This window comes from Prosopis cineraria, unplaced genomic scaffold (assembly GCF_029017545.1).
Source record: "Prosopis cineraria cultivar Desert tree isolate PC_DT_omini unplaced genomic scaffold, ASM2901754v1 PC3, whole genome shotgun sequence".
NCBI lineage: Eukaryota > Viridiplantae > Streptophyta > Magnoliopsida > Fabales > Fabaceae > Prosopis > Prosopis cineraria.
In genome coordinates, this window is record NW_026555334.1 from 34,290,931 (window position 1) to 34,312,602 (window position 21,672).

The window sequence follows — 21,672 nt, forward strand, 5'->3', positions numbered from 1 at the left end:
TAAAAATGGGATTGTGAGTCCCAAAATTATATTTAAAAAAACTATAGGTTCCAATTTAATTATTCAAACCTTTAGGTCAAAAGTTGCAATTTCTTCTAAATTGCATCTTAGCCTCTCATGCTTCCTAATGCACACACCCCCTCCTTTTTATACATGAAGGCACCTCTTCTCTTCCCTCATCTAACCAATGTAGGACTTAGAAACAACAACCTTCCACCCCCCTTTTTTTTGTTCCTTCTACCTTCTCTTTTTTTTTAAACACACACATAAAAAAAATTATTTATGTATTATATCTTAACTAAATATTGCTTATGTGGTTTTAAATTTAAATTTTTAAATTCATAATTAAATACTTAATCATAATATTATTTCTAAATAACCTCAAATAATATAAATTCCTATTATTATCATTTTTTTTCTCAAAACCTAAATTCCACAATTTTTTATTATATAAAAATTAGGATGTTACAAGGTTTAAGGCAAGGGGACCCACTTTCACCTTATTTTTTTGTGCTTCGGAAGTTGGCACCATTTAAGTTTGAAAAGAAGTTTTAGAAGTTAGTATTTTAAGAAGTAAACCTTTGATATCTCAAAGGTTGAAAGTAACTGAAAAAAAATCTAATTTGTATAGTTTTTTATTAATTAATTATTTGTTAAATCAAATTGTTTAAAACTTGTTGGGTGTTTGAAAACTCTTTGATGCAAATTTTGACAACATGATGATTATGTGTGAAATTGTGCCGAGTTGTTGGAATAATAATATGCATGTTTATTTATATAACTAATGATAATGATTTAAAAAACATGATATTATGAAAATGAGGAATATACGATATTTAACATGTGGAGTACGTTGGAGTGAGAAAATTGTCTGAATATGATATGAGGTCATGAATTGTGCTAAAATGACATATTAAGTGTCAATATGTGCATAACATGATCATCGGTGAAAGTTTCACCTAAGAAAAGGAGTAAATTGGTAAAATCACGTGGTAATGGCAACTTACCGTTAGAATTGGAAACTTGTTTTGGTACCAAGTGGGGAGGTAGTCTTAGTCCCATAATTGATTCAGGATTGTTTTACATATTTTTTGAGGGATTCAAACTTAATTAATTTTTACTAGTTCACGAGGAAGTTATATTATGGGTGTGACACCACATGGTTATTAGTATTAGGAGAAACCACAGTGCAAGAGTGAGTGAGTTTACCTTACCCAATAACTCTTCACAAGTTGAAGGTTAGGTTAGTTCGAGTTGTAGATGTAGCTATTTAATAGTCATGGGTTTCATGTCGAAGGTATTACGAGAGTATAAGGTTGGCATTGATCATGCATTTAGTTCTAACCACATGATTGTTATTGTTGTGGTTTGGCGTATTTTAGGGGCGCATGGTTGTTGTTTTTATGACTCCAAGATATGTATAATTGTGATATATCCAATGATATGTATTGCATGCCTGGTCACATGGTTGTTATTATTGTAGTCGAGGCTATATTTGATACGTATACATGCAATATGTGAATTTATTGCCATTTGCATATATGATTAATTAATATGCAACTATATAGGCTCGGTTGATCTTGGTTACTGAGTGGTTGTATTCATCTCTTATTATTTAATATTGCAGGGCCTAGCCCTTCTGATCAGGATTGGGAAAAATGATCGGAGGCATAGAATTTCAAGTAAATCCTACTTGTATACCTCTTAGTTTTAAATTATGTGTATTAATCATTGTTAATTTGCCAACTAAGATTTCATTCCATTATTTTGTCTACTTGCATTATAACTAAAAGTATTTTGTGTCCTAAACTAGTGATATGTGGTTGTAAAACTTAAATAAGATTGAAATATATAAGGTAAAGTGTGATTGAGTTGTTTCTGGATAGATATTGATGATTTTATGCAAGTTATCTTTCCCTTCTTGTTTCTGTGAATCAAGGGGTTGAGTAGTGAATTTGTTTAACATGTATAATTGATTGATTATGATGTGTTGCACGAGTTCAAATTGGTCCATTGAATGTGGTCTAAGGGTTGGTGTAAACTTTTGACGCACGTGTTGGAGTTTGGACACCCTAGATGCGAGTTAATGTGAAAAAGAAGTAAGATTTATATTGGGTGTCTAATTTTTTGTAAAAAAATGATTTAATTATGAAACTTGTGCTATTAGCTAGATTTAGAAAAAAACTCTTTGTAGATACCTAAATCACATGAATCTAATGTAAGACAGAGAGATGGGATGCGTTTGAAGTTTATTCTGGGTGCTATCATAAAATTTGCTATCAAATTTGTGTGATGCGCTATGGTGCATGGCATAGAGGTAGTGCGTCATGGCATGGGAGTGTTAAGTCATGATGCACGTGTCATTTTGGTAGAAAATGAGTTCTTGTTTCATTTGCCAGTCCTTTTACTTGCTTTTGGAATCTCATGCTTCCACACATATTTTAACCTCCGATTTGTGAATGTTTGATGGTTTATGGGAGTGTTTTACATCATGAAAACTTGAGATTCCATTCATATAATTTGACAAACTTGATAATTATATTGATATTTGAAGATTGAGAGGATTAGTGAGGGTAATCTTACTTATCTAATCCATAGTTTATAGTTGCAATGTGAGTGGTGCATTATTCTAAGGCATATTGGTAGAGAAGATAATATGGTAGCTGATTTCTTTACTAAGAGAGCTCATGCTCTTCCTTCAGGCCTTCACATGCTGTCAAGAGACCTAGTCATGGGTGTGATGTGTGACGATGCTATTACATAATTGTTTTGCTTTTTTGTTATTTTCCAATGTATAAAAAGAAAAGAAAAGAATGCAACTATTGTTGGTGCATAACCTAACATTGAACATCATAATTATGAACTATTCCAAGAGCTTCGTCAACTTCTTCATAAAATTTATGAGGTTAGTCTACAGCACATGAGACAAGATTGGAATGAGGTTGGCTAGGGAAGGACTTGATTTAGCCCCTGGTTTGCGCTTGTTTAATATACCTATAAATGGTCTCACTCAGTTTCTTGTTTTTGATTGGCGTACTAAGGTTTTAATGGTCAATTTCTAAATAGCTTGGCTACCCCTCTTTCGAAAAAAAAAGAAAAAAAGAGTGCAACTGTTGTTAATATTTAATGTATTTTGCTAGTTATTGAACAACCCATTTACCTTTTATTTCCTTTTCTGCTATCGACCATCCATTGCTTGGAAGTCTCTTCTCTCCCTTTGTGTTTGTCATTAGTTATGATGAGTTTATAAATTTGATAATTTTATGATTGGCAATTCATATATATTTTTATTTATTAAATAGATATAATTAATTTTTTTATCATTTACAAATATTTGTTACAATAATATATCAAATCTTTTTATTTTTATAATTATAATTTTAATATTTTTCATAAATAGATGGAATTATAATATTATTTGCTTGTGATATATATACTCATGTCTTTTTCAGCTATCATGCATCTAAGTTTGCTCTTATATTATATCATTCAAAGAAATTTTGATTTGTTATAGTGACTTAAGTCTAAAAAAAAGTACAATATAACAATGATGAGTAATGTACACAAGAAAAACCTTTAAGCCATGTTCAATATTCATTTCCTTTTTTTTTTATTACAATAAAATACAGAGCAAGGTTTTTTATATAAGCAAAAACAATCAAAATTAAAATGTAATCACGACATGTTTTCAGATTTGCCTCTTATTAAAATTTTTTATTAAATACTCCTCTAATTCTATATATAAAGAAGATATAGAAGATTAATTTTAATTTTATTTATAGAACATTTCATTATTTTTTATGTTCATATTTACTTTTCTGCTATTATTATTAAATAATAAGAAAAACTAGTAAAAATAGTTCTTTTTGTTTTTATTATGATGTAGTGATAAAAATTTATTAAATTTTAAAATAAAATTAATGAAATTTATAATTTTTTTATTCTGATGAAACATGTGACTCATAGATAAGATGAGATGAGTAAATATTATTAACTTGAGAATAAAGTTAAACATTACAATGGACAATAGAACCTCCCTCAATTTAAAAACCTTAATGTAAGACCATCTCCATTCCAAACACAATAGATGACCTCATTTCAACTATTTTCGTGAAAATGTAAGTCAAATACAGATATGGAAATCAAACATGCGCGAAAGATAACTCTTTTTTTTTTTTTTTTGGCTAAGACAATTGAAGTATCATCACTCAGAATTCTTCACGCATCCCATACTGCCTTTTAGTTAAAAACAAGCAAGTGTAATTAACCGTTTTTTATAATGAGTAATAAAGTCTAATGTTTCCATTCCATTAAAGGTAAAATACGCGCCTAAGAAATTAGCCACGCCAAACAAATACTTTCATGGAATATTATAGCAAAGCTTTGGGGGCAGATTTAGCTTAGCGTGGCCACTGTGAAAAATGGTCAAACTACAAAAGTACAAAGTACAAGTAGCATAGTTCCTGAACCAAATTGCAAGAAAAATGCGAGGATTCGCCAGGGTTGTAATTTGATGCAAAGAAAATGAGGGGAGCGCAAGGAGCACGCAGCGGCTTGAAGGATTTGGAGTTGTGACGACCTAAGAAGTCCGAGAATCAAACTTGACTGGAGAAAATGAGAAGCAGAAGAAGAAAAGCGGAAGGGCAATCGCTGGGAATTGTGCTGCCAAACACGATCACATCGCTCACTGTCACTTCTCAAAAAGCTTAGTTATTATCAAAAGTACAACACCATTCTCGTTCTCACTTGCTCTGCATCCCATTTAATCCCACTGTTAAAAAAAGGGGAAAAAAAAGTGAAAGGAGTTTTGGCCCTTTGATACGGTCATCTCTCGGTCCCATTCTTGTCTTTCCCTCTTTCCATTCTCTCTCTTCACCCTCGACCCCTACGTCGCCCCCCTCAAGCACCTCCTCGAACCTAAAAACCCAAACCCCACTTTCACTGTCCGTCCAATCCCACTCCATCTTCGATCCGCACATTCTTAAATCTTCATCGCAGCTTCTTCGCTGAACAATGTTACCGGTCCCGCGTCATAACTCACGGGCTTCCAACTCCGGACCAAAACTCAGATGATGGAACTCACCGATTCCGGCAACGAACTCAGGGACCACAAGCTGACTCAAGATTCTCGCTCTGGACTGGGAATCGACCTCAATGAGATCCCCTCTCCTTCTTTTGCCGAAACCCTACCGGACTCCATCGACATCGTACGCGCGTATCACGAGAACCCGGCGCCTCCGCCCGGCGGTCCGGCGGGGATTCCCGGTGACGTCCGCGGCTCCACTTGCGGTGCCTGTGGCAAGCCCGAGGCGCGGGGTCATGTTGTGGTCTGCGACGGGTGCGAGCGCGGCTACCATCTGGGCTGCGCGGGAATGCGTGGGCGACAGGCCATAAACCTTGACGAATGGGTTTGTGGAGAGTGTGTTTCCAGTGGGGTGAAGAGTAAGCGTTGGCCATTGGGTGTCAAGTCCAAACATCTTTTAGATATCAATGCTTCGCCACCCAGCGATGCTGACGGCGAGGGTAGTGAAGAATTGCAGGATTTAAGGTACGAAAAGTGTAGCATTCTTTTTAAACCTTTCGTCTGCTAAGCTTGATCTCAGAGTTGATGAACTCTAAGTATTTGTTTGGTTGCCATGTTAATTAGCTATATTTTTGCCAGTAAAATGCTTGTCTCTCATGTTAATTGAAAATTTAGGACTTTATCAAAGAATAAATAGACAAATAACAATGAAAGAAGTACTGGATGAAGTCAAATTAGCGCGAAAGATATCGTTTAGACGTCCTGATGTGTCGTTAATCTATTGACAAGCGTATTTCCTTGTATTCGTTGCTATGCATGTAAGTGGGTATATCCAAGCCAAGGCCACTGTTACCGGAACTTTGCATAATCACAATTCCTGTAAATAATGACCGTTTTTTGAGTTTCAGACCAAACGACCTTCTCTAAGAAACTGTTGGCTTGAATAACAAATACTACATTACGCTTGAAATTCTTTGTACCGCAGTGGATCCTGTTTTTTTATGCTCAATATACGATGCCCTTGTTGTCCATCAAGTTATTCTACTTCTGTTTCATTTGATTTTTATGCTTGACCAAAGCAGATATGTTTAGAACGATAATGGGCAGCCAAATTTGTTTTGCCCTGTTTCACACTATATCAGCTGGGCATATAAAATTTTTATCATATTATTTTGTTTTTGCCAAATTAAAAATCTTATGTAATATGAACCTGGCACTATTGGCAGACAAGATATTATTAATCAATGTTCAATATCTTATCACTTTGACAGTCATGCTTATGCTTATTAAAACATAGTAAAGCTGGTTATCTTGGCTGCTTTTTGCTGAACTTCTGTCTTTCTTTGTTGACGACTTGGTGGCATGTATGGGGTGCTTTAGTTTGTATTGTTGTAAGATTTTTTCTGGTTTCATTGGTGTCTTATATTATTTGTTTAACAGCTCAAATTTCCTTAACCCCTCCTCATATGAAGTAATTTTTTTTTTACCTTTATTTGGGTTCTAGAATGCACAATGAGGGTCATAATTCTTTCAGTGCCAACTCATTTGGCACCGCATTGACATATTCAAACTTCTACAATGGTAATGCTATTGGCTTCCAAAAAGCATCTGGAGTTGTGACACATGCTGTTAGAGTGGGTTTTGAGGACGTATTGAATCATACACAATCAGTAACTAGAAATTATGAGGAGGTAGATATGGGTTTGCCTCCTGGAAGTCATAGGAATGTTAAAAATACAGCCGCTGGGAATCCAGGAGAGTTAATTTTGCAAGCTCTCAGAGATTTTATATCTGAAAGGCATGGTGTTCTGGAGGAAGGTTGGAAAGTGGAGTTTAGACAACCAATGAGCAGCTCTGAGCTGTATGCTGTTTACTGTGCACCAGATGGAAAGATTTTTGATTCTGTGTTTGAAGTAGCGTGTTATCTAGGGCTAATGCCTGGCTACAACTCCCTGGAGTCTGAAACCAGAAATGACAGGCCTGTCTCTTCATCAGGTGGGTCTCATTTAACCAGAAAAAGAAAGTCAGCTAGGCTTCCAGTCGCTAATGGATTTGCTGAAAGAAGGGAAAACTTTACCAATAGTTGTTTTAAAGATCCTCCTTCGGATGCTGCAAGTGCAGAGTGTGCTAATGCATGTGGGAACATATCAGAAGCCACAGTAAGCGGAAGGAAAGAGGATGATCACTCTTGCCCTCAGCAATCTGCTGTAAGTGAATCCAATTCATTTGTCATCCTCTTCATGTAGATGATTTCTAAGTTCAAGTTTTCCCATGTGATAATACATAGACAATACTGTATGGTTTAAAGAAATAATTAATGTTTTGTATAAATTAGCTAATGTTGGCTGTTTTGCTGCGTGTTTATATTTCAGGATGGCCTTCCTTTACAGTTTGAAGATTTTTTTGTTCTTTCTTTGGGAAAGGTTGATGATAGACCTTCTTATTGTGATGCTAACATTATTTGGCCCGTAGGTTATAAATCTTGCTGGCATGATAAAATTACAGGCTCCATTTTTACATGTGAAATTCTGGATGGTGGTGATTCTGGTCCTATATTCAGGATCAGACGGTGTTCCTGTTCTGATTTTTCTATTCCAGTTGGGTCAACTATCCTCTCAATGTCTAACCTTTGTCAATTTGTTAGTCGAACTAATGAAGATGAGGGAAAGATGAATGATAATATGGAATGTGATGGTGATGAAAGTATCCAGATGATCCTAGTTGACCCTTGCAATCCAACAGAAAATGATGTATTGAGCTGTCTTGAAAGTTTCTCTGGTGAAGCACATGATAGCCATACATTAGATGTATTGCAGCCTGCCGCTGGTCCAGTTCAAGATGAAACTCATAATTTATCTGACAACTTGGGTTCAGTTGGTGAGATTGTGGTGGAAGAGTGTTCGTCATCCTCAGCATGGAAAGATATTTCTCAAAAATTAGTTAATGCTTGCAGTGAAATATGCAGGCAGAAAGGGACTCTAAAGCTCTATTGTAAACACGTTGAAAATGAAATGTATGTACATAAATGGGACATAAGGAATGACAAAAATGAACCCACTTCATTTGGTAAATTTTGTGGGTCCCCTGTTCTTGGTATCCCTGCCATGGTTCATGCAGATAATGATCTTGAAAGTTTGTATGAGGTCTTAAGAAAATGGTTGGAGCAAGATAGATTTGGGTTAGATGTTGAGTTTGTCCAAGAAGTACTCGAACTACTTCCTGGTGTTGAAGGATTTTCACGGTATGAATTTCTGGATGCTAGAAGTAATAGCTCCTCGTTGCCAACAGTTGGAAATGGGTTCTTGGTTGCTGATTGGAGGGATAGATCCCAATATCAGGATGAAACAGTGCAAGGTTTATATAGGAGACACAAGAAAATAAAATTGTTCAGGGAATGTGTTAAGAAGATCATTGTCCACCTCCTGGGAAGCCACTATCCTCTAGGGTTCCTTTTGAACTTGTTGGTGATGTTCTTCAGGTACATGGATGCTACTTGTTGATGGTCCAGCTGAAATCTCTCTTTTATAATCTTTATCCTTTGCCATTCTTTGTTTTTTTTTTTATTTGTATGTATGCAAAATCTTAGATCGTTTTTGTTGGTACCTCCAGGTTTGGGAACTATTACACAGATTTCATGAAATTTTGGGCCTGAAGGAACCTTTGTCATTGGATGAGCTGGAGAAGGAACTCATCAACCCATGGTTTAATAGATCAGTCTTTAATGAAAAACTTGAGAGTGATGGCTGTGGTGGACCAATGTTATCCCCAAACTGTGAAGCTGCTCCTTCAGTTTCTGCTGGAAGTCCCCATGCATTTATTCAAGTGGAAACTGAAGCCATGAAAGAGGCAGCTCAAGTTAAGCTTGCATTGTTCACTTACACCACATGCTTTGGTGCTTCTTTGACCAAGGCTCATAATTCCTTGCTGGAGGTTTTAATAGGTGAACTGCAATCCAAAGTGGCTGCCCTGGTGGATCCAAATTTTGATCCTGGAGAGCTCAGAACAAAACGTGGAAGAAGAAAAGATGCAGATAGCACTGTTCCTGCCCGACGAGCCAAGCTTAATATGCTTCCTATTAATGAACTAACTTGGCCTGAATTGGCTCGTAGATACATATTAGCTGTCTTATCAATGGATGGTAACCTTGACTCACCAGAGATTACTGCACGAGAAAGTGGTAAAGTATTTCGCTGCTTACAAGGTGATGGTGGTTTGCTGTGTGGCTCCCTTACTGGTGTGGCTGGGATGGAAGCAGATGCATTGGTAGGAATGTCTTATTTTGTGATCTGCTAAATTTTATCTTTACGTTAATTATGATGATGAGATGCTTGTTTTCTTCTGGAGGGAGGGTATATAACTTCTAAGAAATGGGTTTTTTGGGGTTTGAAGGTAAGAAATTATATTCAGAGATTGTAGGATAAATGGATAGAATTTTGGGTTTAATGCCTGGATGGCTAGCTGACATAGTTGGCATTCCCTGCTCCATGACAGAGCTTTGTGTTTCTCTTTCCAACGTTTGCTTTGGGTTAACGAGTTCAGCATTAATTTAGGGTGTGGAAGCCAAGTGCAGTTTGTTATTAACCAGATGATGTGGAATCCGTAAAGGGACTGTTAACAGTAGTTTTTATTCATGGATCAATAAATTGGAGAATGTCATTGTTGATCAGAAAGAAGGATGTCTTTAGTATTTTTGAGTGAACTAAGTCTTTTGTCTAAAGGAGGACTGTAACCGAGGAAAATCATAATTTCATTGAGATCTTCAAGTAGAGAGTTTATCGTTATCATTATGCTGCAGATAGTGCCATTGATATGCTGGGGAGAAGAGTTATGGCACTTGTTTAAAAAACTTTTAATCATTTGGGAAGTCACACTAGTCAGTAATAACTCTAGTATTTTCTCCCAAGGAAAAGTAGTTCTTTTCTAAATGTGCTTAGCACTTCACATTGAACCTGTTCCTTTTTTTAGAGGTTTAGCTGACATCATGAATCATCCATTGTGTTGTTTTTTTTTTTTAATCTGTGTAACTATCGAATGGCCAAACAACATTTTCTTAAACCGCTTGTTAGGATGATTCTCTGATCAGGTTCTTTTTTCCTTCTGCATAATGCTGTGTGCTGCCTTATATGACGTGGCATTAAGGTGATTTTAATATGCATCTTGATGTGTCTTATCTTTGTTAGTCTCATCCAGTTTGTGTCTGCTTACTGTTTCTTTTAGAACAGCTTCTTCTTCATCATCATCTTAAATAAATTTTTTAAAGCAACATAAAGTTTTTGTTTTTCCTGTTGCTGCTGGTCCAATGTTTCCACAATGTGACTAGATAGCATTTTCCAATTTTCCAAATAAAGTAATACTTGTTTGTGATGACGAGAATTACAGCAAAAGAGTTTTTCGTTTGACTTTCAGTTGCTTGCGGAGGCTACGAAGAAAATTTTTGGTTCTGTGACTGGTGAAAGTGATGTACTTACCTTTGAAGATGAGGAGTTAGATGCAAAGGATGCTTGTGAGAAAACTTCAGTGAATGATGGTAGTATTCCAGAATGGGCACAGCTGCTAGAGCCTGTAAGAAAACTACCAACAAATGTGGGAACCAGAATCAGAAAGTGTGTCAATGATGCCTTACTTAAGGATCCTCCAGAGTGGGCTAGGAAAATACTGCTACACTCAATTAGTAAGGAAGTGTACAAGGGCAATGCATCTGGACCTACAAAGGTGTTAACCCATGGAACTTCTGTTGTACATTTAATTTGTTTTCTTTATGTGCAATGGTACGAGCTTCACACATGAAAATGGAATATGCTTATTTGACCCACCACCATGATGTCATAATTCTCTTAAATTTTTTGTGCATTGTTTGTTTAATTTTCAGCTCTCTTTCCTGTTGGTGCTTTTAAGTTTAGCTATTGAAGATGAGAGTTTTTGGCATTACATTTCTACTTCCTGAGGAAGACTATCCAAAATTTGGTCGTATTTCACCTCATAAATGACAGTTTAAAAAATTTTAGGCTTCTGGATATCTTTAACTTTATTGCCTAAACAGGCAAATATCTGCTTTTGCCATTTCATAACTCAAATTGAATCAAGTGCCAAAAGTGACAATTGCTTGTAGTTGTTACATTTAAGACCTTGCTAGTTTCCTCATTTCTTTACGATAATTATTGTTTTCCTAGTTATAATATTACCTGTCACAATATGCAAGCTACCTTCTTGTACTTGGAGTATTTATTATGAAAACTTTTTTTGTGCAATGTAACTTGCCCTTTATGGAATGAGAAGGGGCGGGGGAGTCTTTGTAGATTTTATATGTAGCAGGAGTTTTGTAGTTTTTATATTTGGTATTACTGGCATCTTTCAATTAGGTTGCCGTAGATGGCCAAACTCTATTGCCTTTGGACTTGTGACTGAGGGTTAAAGAGTAGCCTTATTTAATTTGAATGGAATTCAATAATTGACTAAGAGCCTTAATTTTGAGCCTGAAATTGGAATGATAGTTCGCATAGAACTTTCAACGGAACTTGTTTCTTGAATGGCTACCATGATTTGCTTCCTTTTTTATCATTTCTTTATCTGACATTTGTGGTTTTTCTTACCCTTTCTTTCTCAAAGAAAACTGTACAACTATTCAAGTTCAGTGTTGCTAAGGCTTGGTGCTAGTCTCTATTACATTCCAATATGATAGTTCATCTGGTTAAAATAGCAGGCTTAATTTTGGTTTAAATTTTTGAGTATACTGTATGAAACTGATCCTGAATTATAATATTTGTTTGATAACAGAAAGCAGTTCTTTCTGTGTTGGCTGATGTATGTGGTGAAGGATCGCAACAGAAGCCCAATAAAGGAAGGAGAAAAAAGACCGTAATATCTATTTCTGACATTATCATGAAACAATGTCGCATTGTATTACGCCGTGCTGCTGCTGCAGATGATTCCAAGGTTTTTTGCAATTTGCTGGGACGAAAATTGATAAATTCTTCTGATAATGATGATGAAGGGCTTCTTGGATCTCCAGCCATGGTGTCTCGTCCTCTTGACTTCAGGACCATTGACCTACGACTGGCTGCTGGGGCTTATGGTGGATCTCATGAAGCATTTCTTGAGGATGTTCATGAGGTCTGTTCTATAAAAATTATGTTGCTAGGCTAAGCTTTCCACCAATATTTTTCTTTCCCCATATTATTCGTTGGAGTCTTTGATCATATACACATTCTTATCGAAAATTTATCCCATTGTTTTGTATATTAAGCTGTCAAGTGCAACTCCCAACTTGCAGCTGAAAACTCGAAGCCTTCTCCATGCCAATATATTTGTGATTTTAGAAAACAATTTTTTCCTCCTCGGTCAAGTTAAAAGGGTCTATTGTCAAAATTCCTGATTTAATTGGCCAAACTAGTCTTAATTGTAAATCTCTGGCATCAAAGTGCTGAACCTCAGCAAGAGATTTCCTATAATACAGGATATTAGAAATAGGAAATTCTCTGCATTTTTTTATGGTGCTTCATAGATTTTGATCTTCCTTTTTTTTTTTAATCACCCCTATCTTTCTAGTCTTTCCTTCATTGTGTGATGATATCTCTAAGTGTATGCATTCCATTTTTATTGATTATTCTAAATTGCTGTCATTTTTGGATTGTTCATCTTGAAGATCTTGAAATTTCTTCTTTTTTTTTAAAAGGTTAGTGTGTCTTTTCTTGCTAAAGTTGCATTTCTATCACTATACAATATTCTAAAGGGTTGCTATGAATAGCATTTCCTCTATTCTACTCGTTTGTGCGTGGCGGAAGGGGTGTCAGGCTTGATTTCCTTTTCTTCCTCATTGCATACTAATCTCTAAACGCATTAAGATAATTCTGGGTTACTTTTACAATTTTTATAACTATTCAAGTGCATTGATTTTTACTTCTGATATTGCAGCTGTGGAACAATGTTCGTATTGCTTTTGGAGATCAACCTGATTTAGTTGAGCTGGCTGATAAATTATCTGAGAATTTTGAATTGTTGTATAATAGTGAGGTTGGTATCTATGTGCGGAAGTGTCTCTGTACATTTGTGCCTCATTTATTTAGAATTTAAATATTTTCCTTTCATGCAGGTTTTAACTTATGTTCAAAGGTTTGGAGAGTATGCCAAATTGGGAAACTTAAGTGCGGAAATGAGAAAAGAAGTGGAAAGTTTTCTTGCATCAACTAGTGAAATTCCAAAGGCCCCTTGGGATGATGGAGTCTGTAAAGTATGTGGCATTGATAGGGATGATGACAGTGTTTTGCTATGTGATACCTGTGATGCTGAGTATCATACTTACTGCTTGAATCCTCCGCTAGCAAGGATTCCTGAAGGAAACTGGTACTGCCCTTCTTGTGTTGACAGTAAACATGTAGTTCAAGATGTTTCACAATGTTCAAAACTTGTTGGAAAACCTAGAAGTAAGAAATTCAAGGGGGAGGTGACTTCGCTTTACTTGGAGGCTCTAACTCATCTACTATCTGTCATGGAAGAGAGAGAATATTGGGAGTACAGTGTCGGCGAGGTTTGTTGATAAAATCTTGTTTACTTTTGCTGCATAGCTAATGCATATAAACATTCTAATGAATGGAACAATAGTTTGTTTTTATTATGAACGGGAAATAATAGCATGTTTGTGGGAAATATTTTCGTGGCAATTGGATAGTAGGATAAGACTATTAATGTGACTGCTTTTTCTCAATTATCTTGTGATTGAAAAAGAAATCTATTAAAGAGAAGGGGAGATCGGGACAAAAAATTATGGAAACAGGAAAGAGAGGGTTTTTTTTTTGGGGGGGGGAGAAAAATCCCATTTAAACATCAAGGGACACTCCCCTAAAAAATCCATTTGCTTAAACGGGCTTCTATGTTAATTGATTTTCAATTCGTACCTGATCACCTTGGATATTTTTCACTGTCATGTATCTAAAAGTTTCTCATTAACATTTTTTTTAATAATGCAGTTTCTGGTTTTGTTTTGGTTTTTTTAGAGTTTCGAGTATTCTCACAATAAGTTCAATCAATTCTTATCTCTTGTATAACATGTTTTTAATAATACAATTTGAGATACCAATATTATAACAATTGTTTTGATTGATTACTATAATAAAAGGTCTAAAGTGCGCATTGATGGGATTGTGTAATGTGGTATGTGCTTTATTTGTGTAAATTTCTATTAATGATTGCAGAGAACTATCCTTCTCAAGTTTTTATGTGATGAGTTGCTCAACACTTCCCTCATACGCCAACACCTTGAGCAATGTGCTGAGTCATCTGCTGAATCACATCAAAAATTGCGTGCGCTTTCTGCAGAGTGGAAAAGCCTGAAAATTAAAGAAGAAATATTATCCAGTAAAGCTGCAAAAATTGACACATGCTCACTAGCAACTGCTGGAGAAGTTCTCAAAGAGGGGCTTTTGGGATCACTCTCAAATCCTGGTAAATGCCTGGTCCAGCCACATAGTGCAAGTGACAGTCCTAACAATTTTGGGGTATTTGTTGATAGTTTGCATTCAGAAGAGATAAATAAAGAGAAAAATGGTTTTCACAGTGTTGATAAAAGTGTATCGACAACGAATTCAGAGACTGATAGTCAGAAGAGAAATCCTGTAAATGTGGAGGGAGAGTTGAAGAATGCCTGTGCAGCTGTGGATGGTAGTCAGTTGCCTACAAATATGGCTTCCTTTGTGGATTCTCAATGTACTGACAAGTCTAGTAATCCTTTTTCAATGGTAAATAATATGCCTCAAGAAATTAACAGCTCTGGTGGAGCAGTTCATATCCAGGGTAACCAGCAGAAATGTGAAGGAAGAGATACATCTCTTGATCAGCAAGGATTAGGTGTCTCTTTTGATGGTCCCAAGTCTGCTGTGAATGAATCAGAAGCGTATCTCCTTGAGCTCAATGGTATCAGACATGATATCACACTTCTGCAGGAGTCAATAACTAGTGTTGGATCACAGCTTGTAAAGCTCTCTGTTCGTCGGGAATTTTTGGGAATTGATTCACTAGGTCGCTTTTACTGGGCTTCAGCAATGCCTGGCGGATGCCCGTGTATACTTGCTGATTCAACTGCTCTCATGTTGCGTGGGGGAAGAATGACAAATAGCAGAGACCCTGTGGATAAGATTTCTGCTTTGAAGAATTGTGCACTATCTGGCAAGGATACCTCTCAGATGTTAGGGCTGATGAAAGATTTCTCTCCTTTAATGTCTCTGCCAAGTAATACTGTAGGCTGTAATTCACCATGGGTTGCTTATCAAACTGATGCTGAAATTGAAGAGCTCTTGTGTTGGCTGAAGGATATTGACCCTAGAGAAAGAGAACTTAAAGATTCAATCATGATTTGGCAAAAGTCAAGATTCCAGGAGCTTATTCATATGCAGAACGAAGATCAGGTTGAGCCCCAAGGACCTTTTCCTTTGCCAGGGGATAAAGAGAAAATAGTGTCTGATTCTCTTGTTACAAAGGCAACCTCCTTGTTAGAGAAGAAATATGGCCCATTCTTAGAGTTGGGAACCCTTGAGGTGTTGAAGAAGCGGGGTAAAAAGGTGAGAACATCTAATGATGAAAAGTTGTATAGGTGCGAATGCTTAGAACCCATATGGCCTTCTAGGCAACACTGCATGTCTTGTCACAAAACCCTTTTGAATGATGTTGAACTGGAGGGACACAATGATGGCAAATGTAGTGCTGCTTTGTCTGCCTCACAGAAGAATAAAGATATCAGCGGATCTTCTAAAGGGAGAGGTAATTTGAAATTTGAGACCACCCATGAAAAGGCCAGAGGTAATGCAGAAACAGGTGGAACCTTGACGAGTGGAGGTTCTGAGCTTAGCTCAAGATTGATCAAGTTTTCAAATCAAGAATCCTCATACCCGTATGACTTTGAAGATGTATGTTCCAAGTTTGTGACTGAAGACTCCAACAGGGAAATTGTTAAAGAAATAGGTCTTATTGATTTAGATGGAATCCCATCCTTTGTTCCTTCTATATCTCCTTATGTTAGTGATTCTACAGTCATGCTAATATCAAACAAAAAGGATGAATATATTGCTGGTGGGTCCACGGCTCCTGAAGGGCAGATTCCTAGAGGAAGTGAAGGAAGTGGCTTGTGCCATGGCCATATATCAGGAATTCCTATTCGAAGTTCCAATGTGCATGAAAACATTAAAGCAGGAAAATCTAGTAGATCAACTTTGGGATCTTCAGGACAAAAGGATGGAAAATCTTCATTTTCTGTTCCTGCTTCACAAGTGGGCACTGACAGCTGCTGTGTGGTACCTCAATCTTCATTGAGACCATTGGTTGGAAAAGTTTCACATATTTTGAGGCTACTGAAGATTGGCCTACTTGACATGGATGCTGCACTCCCTGAAGTTGCTTTGAGGCCTTCTAAAGCAAAGTTGGAAAGAAGACAGGCTTGGCGTTCATTTGTTAAATCTGCAAGGACTATATATGAGGTTAGTGCCTTTTTTCGTGATTTTAATCTGATGAGTTTCTCTATTAACAATCCTTGTTCCAACACATTTCTCAATCCTGAGTCTCTCTGGTGGTGAGCATTTCCTGGGCCCCAAAAAAAATCTGCACAAGTTGGTTTAATTGTGAATGCCAATTTAATGTTTGACTGTTCAGGCCCACCACTCTGATCTCAATGCCTCTCATTGAGTCTTCTCCTTATCCTGCCCCTACTGGATGTAATTAGTAGCCTCTTTAGCAACCTTGTATTTTGCTGGTCACTGATTTTATTTTTTGATCATAGGTAAAGCATAGCCTGGAATTTGTTGGACTTGTTTTCCACAACTTTATGGATGTGAAAAATTGAGTTTCCTTTTCTTTTCAGATGGTTCAGGCGACATTTACACTGGAGGACTTGATTAAGACAGAGTACTTAAGAAATGACTGGTGGTACTGGTCATCACTCTCAGCCGCTGCCAAATCTTCTACTTTGTCATCCCTCGCCCTTCGAATATACACCCTTGATTCAGCCATTATGTATGAGAAAATGTCAAGTTCAAGTTTTACTGATTGCTCGGAACCTTCTGTGGTAGCAGAACAGAAAGCACCAGCCACTTCGGATGCAGAGAAATCCAAAGCAATACGGAAGTCAAGCAGGAAAAGGAAGGAACCTGATGGTTAAATCATGGAATGTATTTCTTGGCTGAGTCAAGTCCAGAAAGTTGATCCCATTGATGCGTGACGTGAAATGATCATCCGCCAACATTGTTTGGATGGAGTGGTTACAGGTCAACTACTGGGGGTTCAAAGGGGCAGCTGTAAACTGCTGGTGCCACTTGCGTGCTTGTACATATAGGTAAAGCTGACTTGCTAACTCACATGCCGGTTTTGGCAAAGCAGAATTTGTAGAATTTTCTGCTCGTAGTGACAGCACCAGCAGGTCCAGCACCAAGAAATTATGAGGATCGATGCAATTTTGAGTAACTGCTGTTGCTGTCGGATTGGTTGCTTGATGGGTAGTGATTATATTTTTCATTTTTGTAGCAGTCTGATCCTTATATGTATACAAACGGAAATGATGTAAAGATATAGAAAAAGGGGGGAGAAAAGGATAATGTCTAAGTGAGAAAATGTCAGGTTGAGCAGTTGTAGGCAATATTTCATTCTTTTATGCATTTTCGTTCTCTAACCACTGAAAATGCTGGCCACGCATGCTTGCGCATTTGTTTTTGGGCGTCTGCAGATGTGGTTGAATGCAGGAAAGGAAAATTATTGGAATTGCATTTTTCCAACTGCGTCATTGTGTAAGTATACGATGTCGTTTAATTTGCTTATTTTCGTGATTTCCGATTAACGTTTCTTTTCAATCCGGCGGGGATTACAGCATACTGAGACACAGATTTGTAAAATTTATTCTCTATCCTCAGTCATACATTGGGGCATTGGCACTGCCCTCCTTCCTCTATTGCTGGATTTGCTATCTTCACCCTATCCATTAAGGGAAGCGCTTCTGCCGAAGATGACTTGAATTCGACTTTTCGCAGCCAAATTTGTTGAAGACTTGAGTTGGGCATTTAAAAAAAAAAAAAATCAAGGGCCTGTTTATTCCTGTTGAAAAAAATGTTATTTTGAATTTGTCTAGAAATTTTTGGAAAGGTAGAAATTATTTTACATTTGGTTATGATCCTAAAAATAGTATATTGCTTAATGGTCTTATCAGATGTTGTGACTGTAACCAGCATTATTTTATGTGCACGCAACTAATTATTTTCGGTAACTATTCAAAATAACTTCGCATTTTTTTTCTTTGAAGTTCGAATAAAAATCTTTAATTTTTTTTTTTAAAAAAGATGAGACAAATGGGCCCTGAATTTCATATAATTTTTTAAATTTTTATCTCGTTCAAAATTTTTAAGAATTTGACATTTTCCACAAGAAAAAAAGGGGGGGGGGGGGGCTTTGTTTACCTTGTTTATTATTTGTCCATTACAACAAAGCTATTCTCCCATAAAAATGGGCTTCTAATACGGCCATCTTCAACTAAAACACAATGCGGCCGGAACTTTATAGCATTAAAGTCACGAACTAGGTCCAGATACATGGATATCTTTATTGGCCTTGTACAAGTACAACACTTGACATACTGAGTATTGACTACATTACCGAGCATTATTTATTAAACTCTACTTAGACCCATCGTCTCCCAGCTCCAGAATGGGTGGAGGATCTCTTCATTTTTTTCTCTCCACTTCCCCCATCTCAACCATTCATAATAAAAAGAAAGAAATGGAGAGGTTCCTCTCCCCGGAATCTACTCTACCAAACCGGAAGTTTTGCTATTCTTTCCCCTACAATACAAATCTTCTCGATCAAGCAACTCAAGTAAACACACAACTACGGCAAATTACAGCCTTTTTTTTTTGGGGGGGTTAATTTGGTAAATAGACACCACATGTTATTGTCTCCGATAAGTAGTTTTTAAGACCACACCCACCAACCCAATGCGTCGCCAGGCTCGTGGTTTTGGGCATGTAATTCAGAGGCCACAAACGCATCTGAGAAGTAGCTCCGTCCATCATCACTCCCATCATCGTCCTCCGATTGAACCCCATTGACACAGGCAATGTATCCAGTATAACTGTCAGCAGGAAAGTATGAATCAACACTGTCCACAACAAGCTGTGAGCTATCCCTGTCCACAACTGCGCTTCCACCACTCCCCGTGCTCAGTCGATCCTCCACCCTCATGCTGAATGGTAGCGCTGAAAATTGATCCGTATCCGCTGGAAGAGGGTCAATTTTTTGATTAAATATTGGTCCTCCAGGCTCATCCTTTGCTTGAAGCTTCTCATTCAGTGATACCACCTGTGGATGAATCAATATATTACTCATGGACGAGTAATTTGCCTACCCCTCTTTTAAACAAGTCAACAGTATTTTACAATGCGAAGCCTCGTCATATTTTGAGAAACTATATTTCATAATGTATGAGAAATAATAATTTAAAAAATGACTTATTTTAAAAATAAAAATTAGGAGAAGTACTAAAAAGATAAAACAAATACAATCAATGGGCTTTGCAGACGGAGAGATAAAAGTATGAAGTATGTATTATATTATATTGTAGATTCCAAAAAGTTGGAGAGAACTCCCAATCATTTTCTTTGATGGAGTTCTGATACGAAAGGCACTTGTTTTATCCAAGACTGGAACTCACGCCACAACTCCTAGCGACCTATTATATTCATCCAAACTTGCATCTAGCTTTAGGCATGGATGCAATCTACGTAGCACACAAGAATAAATTGTATTTCGGATCATATACACTTCATTCATCAACTCGGCATCCCAAGGATGATGATTCTCTGAAAATAGTAGGGTATGCATGTGTATACATACCTCAGATTTAAGCTTTTCATTCTCCTTCGCAGTGAATTCGTATTTTAAAAGGAGCGAGTCGTAGGAAGACTTGAGAGTATCAAAATCCCTTTCAAGTTGCTTGGTCTTCCAACGAGCCCTGCGGTTCTGAAACCAAACGGCGACCTGCCTTGGCTGCAATCCCAGCTTAGTGGCCAACTGGCTCTTCCTTACTGGCTCCAGTTTGTTCTCTGCCTCAAAGCTTTTCTCCAACAGATGAACCTAGGAATCAACCGAACCAATTGTTACAAAATAAAACAACTGACAAGCTGTTAAACAAGTTTGTCCAATCACATGTTTTCCCCGCATCCTTAGATGTGGTCGCTTCTTTAAAATCTAAGCGAACAAGTCTTCAAAAAATATCTCCCCTCCGAATGACTGTACTTTGGGAATCCCCATATGCTAGTAAAGTGAACAGTAAATTGACTACAGTAAGATTTCAGCTGAAGTTATGCTCAACTCCCATAACAAGCATCTTTTTTATAGGTCAAGTGGCTGAAAATTGAAATTCATTAGTTCTTATTTATCGAATCAAAATTCTATCTTAAGTAAAGTGCCCTTTTATTTTCACCAAAGAACAGAAAGCCAAACCCATATCCTTAGATATTGGTAAGATTGTTGTCGAGAAAAGGATCGCTATCACAAAGGAATAATAGACTCGATACTTGTCAATGTAAGCATAAGCATATTGAACAACTAGTCATCCCCGCAAACCTGCTCGGGAGTGAGACGACGCTTCTTCTCTGGCAGCTGCTCATCATAATATTCCTCGTCTAACAGTTCCTCCGGTGAGCTGAAGAAAGGTCGTTTCTTTGAGGTTTCATCCGAGCTCATCATCGAACTTCCTGCTTCATTTAAATTAATTCGTAAAACTCTCAGTTAATCTAGTAACATCCAGGAAGAAAAGGCACAAATCGTCAAGAGAATAATAAATTAAAATCGAATCTAATTGATTTGTATAGTCTGAGTCAATGATGAATCAAAGCATGCTCAATGCAATCAGAGTGTCTCGTGTGATATAAAGACAGTTTGTAACGCTTTTTCAATCGTTGGAGCGATTTTTTTTTATATGCAAACAGAAAAATTAGGGTGAATAGCAATCAGCAATAGCACAGTGACTTTAACGAACACAAATTAACTGTGCGAAAACTCAAATTAGAGGAGCGACAGAAATCACCTCCAAATCTGATGTCACCATTTCGGAGGAACAGCATCGTCCCGCGGCAAGCGGAAGACTCGAAGAAAAGACTGCCGGACTCCATAGTTCTGATTTCTAATCTGTTCTCCCGAGGGTGAGATATCTCCACCGAAACCGTCGTCGACAACCGCGAGATATGGGGACAAAATTACTAGAGACTTGCTTTGTCTTGTTTGTCTATAATTTATGTATCAGTCGATTTGGTTTTACAGTATTTACCTAAAAGATCATTAGCTTATGGCGGAAGAAGCTTGTGGTCCAGAGCAACCTGGCCGGAGTCTCCAACGGGCATATGCAAAATCCCATCATACACCAGCCAATGGAACCAGGCCCCGGCTATACCTTCTGGTTGTCAGTTTCGGGTTTCGTTCGTGAGAGGGTTTATTGGGAGGACTAGGCCCAGAAAGAAGGTCACAGAACTTGCATTTGGAGTTCCTTATACAAATTTGGATATATGCTAGAAAAGGAAGTGATTCGGAATCAGGGGAACGACAGCCACCGGCTTTGGGATCACCGGCGAGCGCTTCGTGTTCGTCGCACTGTGTGTCAGTGCGGTGGGCAGCTTCTGCAAGTAAAG

General features: G+C 37.3%; 2 protein-coding genes across 2 annotated transcripts; one reads left to right on the forward strand and one right to left on the reverse strand.

Moving 5' to 3' along the window:
* Positions 1–4,559: 4,559 nt before the first annotated feature.
* LOC129305177 (methyl-CpG-binding domain-containing protein 9) lies at positions 4,560–17,834 on the forward strand. Its single transcript, XM_054945141.1, is given in 11 exon segments — positions 4,560–5,548; positions 6,528–7,230; positions 7,396–8,422; positions 8,425–8,501; positions 8,633–9,286; positions 10,430–10,735; positions 11,798–12,133; positions 12,935–13,033; positions 13,113–13,547; positions 14,212–16,485; positions 16,866–17,834. Coding segments are annotated over 11 exon segments (6,687 nt in total). The 5' UTR covers positions 4,560–5,069; the 3' UTR covers positions 17,163–17,834.
* A 681-nt stretch (positions 17,835–18,515) lies between these two features.
* Positions 18,516–21,672, reverse strand: LOC129304444 (homeobox-leucine zipper protein HAT5-like). The gene is made up of 4 exons (XM_054944105.1): positions 21,075–21,672; positions 20,612–20,742; positions 19,880–20,119; positions 18,516–19,345 (listed from the first exon to the last, which is right to left on the reverse strand). Exons 1-4 carry the CDS (start codon positions 21,157–21,159, stop codon positions 18,959–18,961), a joined length of 843 nt encoding a protein of 280 aa, XP_054800080.1. The 5' UTR covers positions 21,160–21,672; the 3' UTR covers positions 18,516–18,958.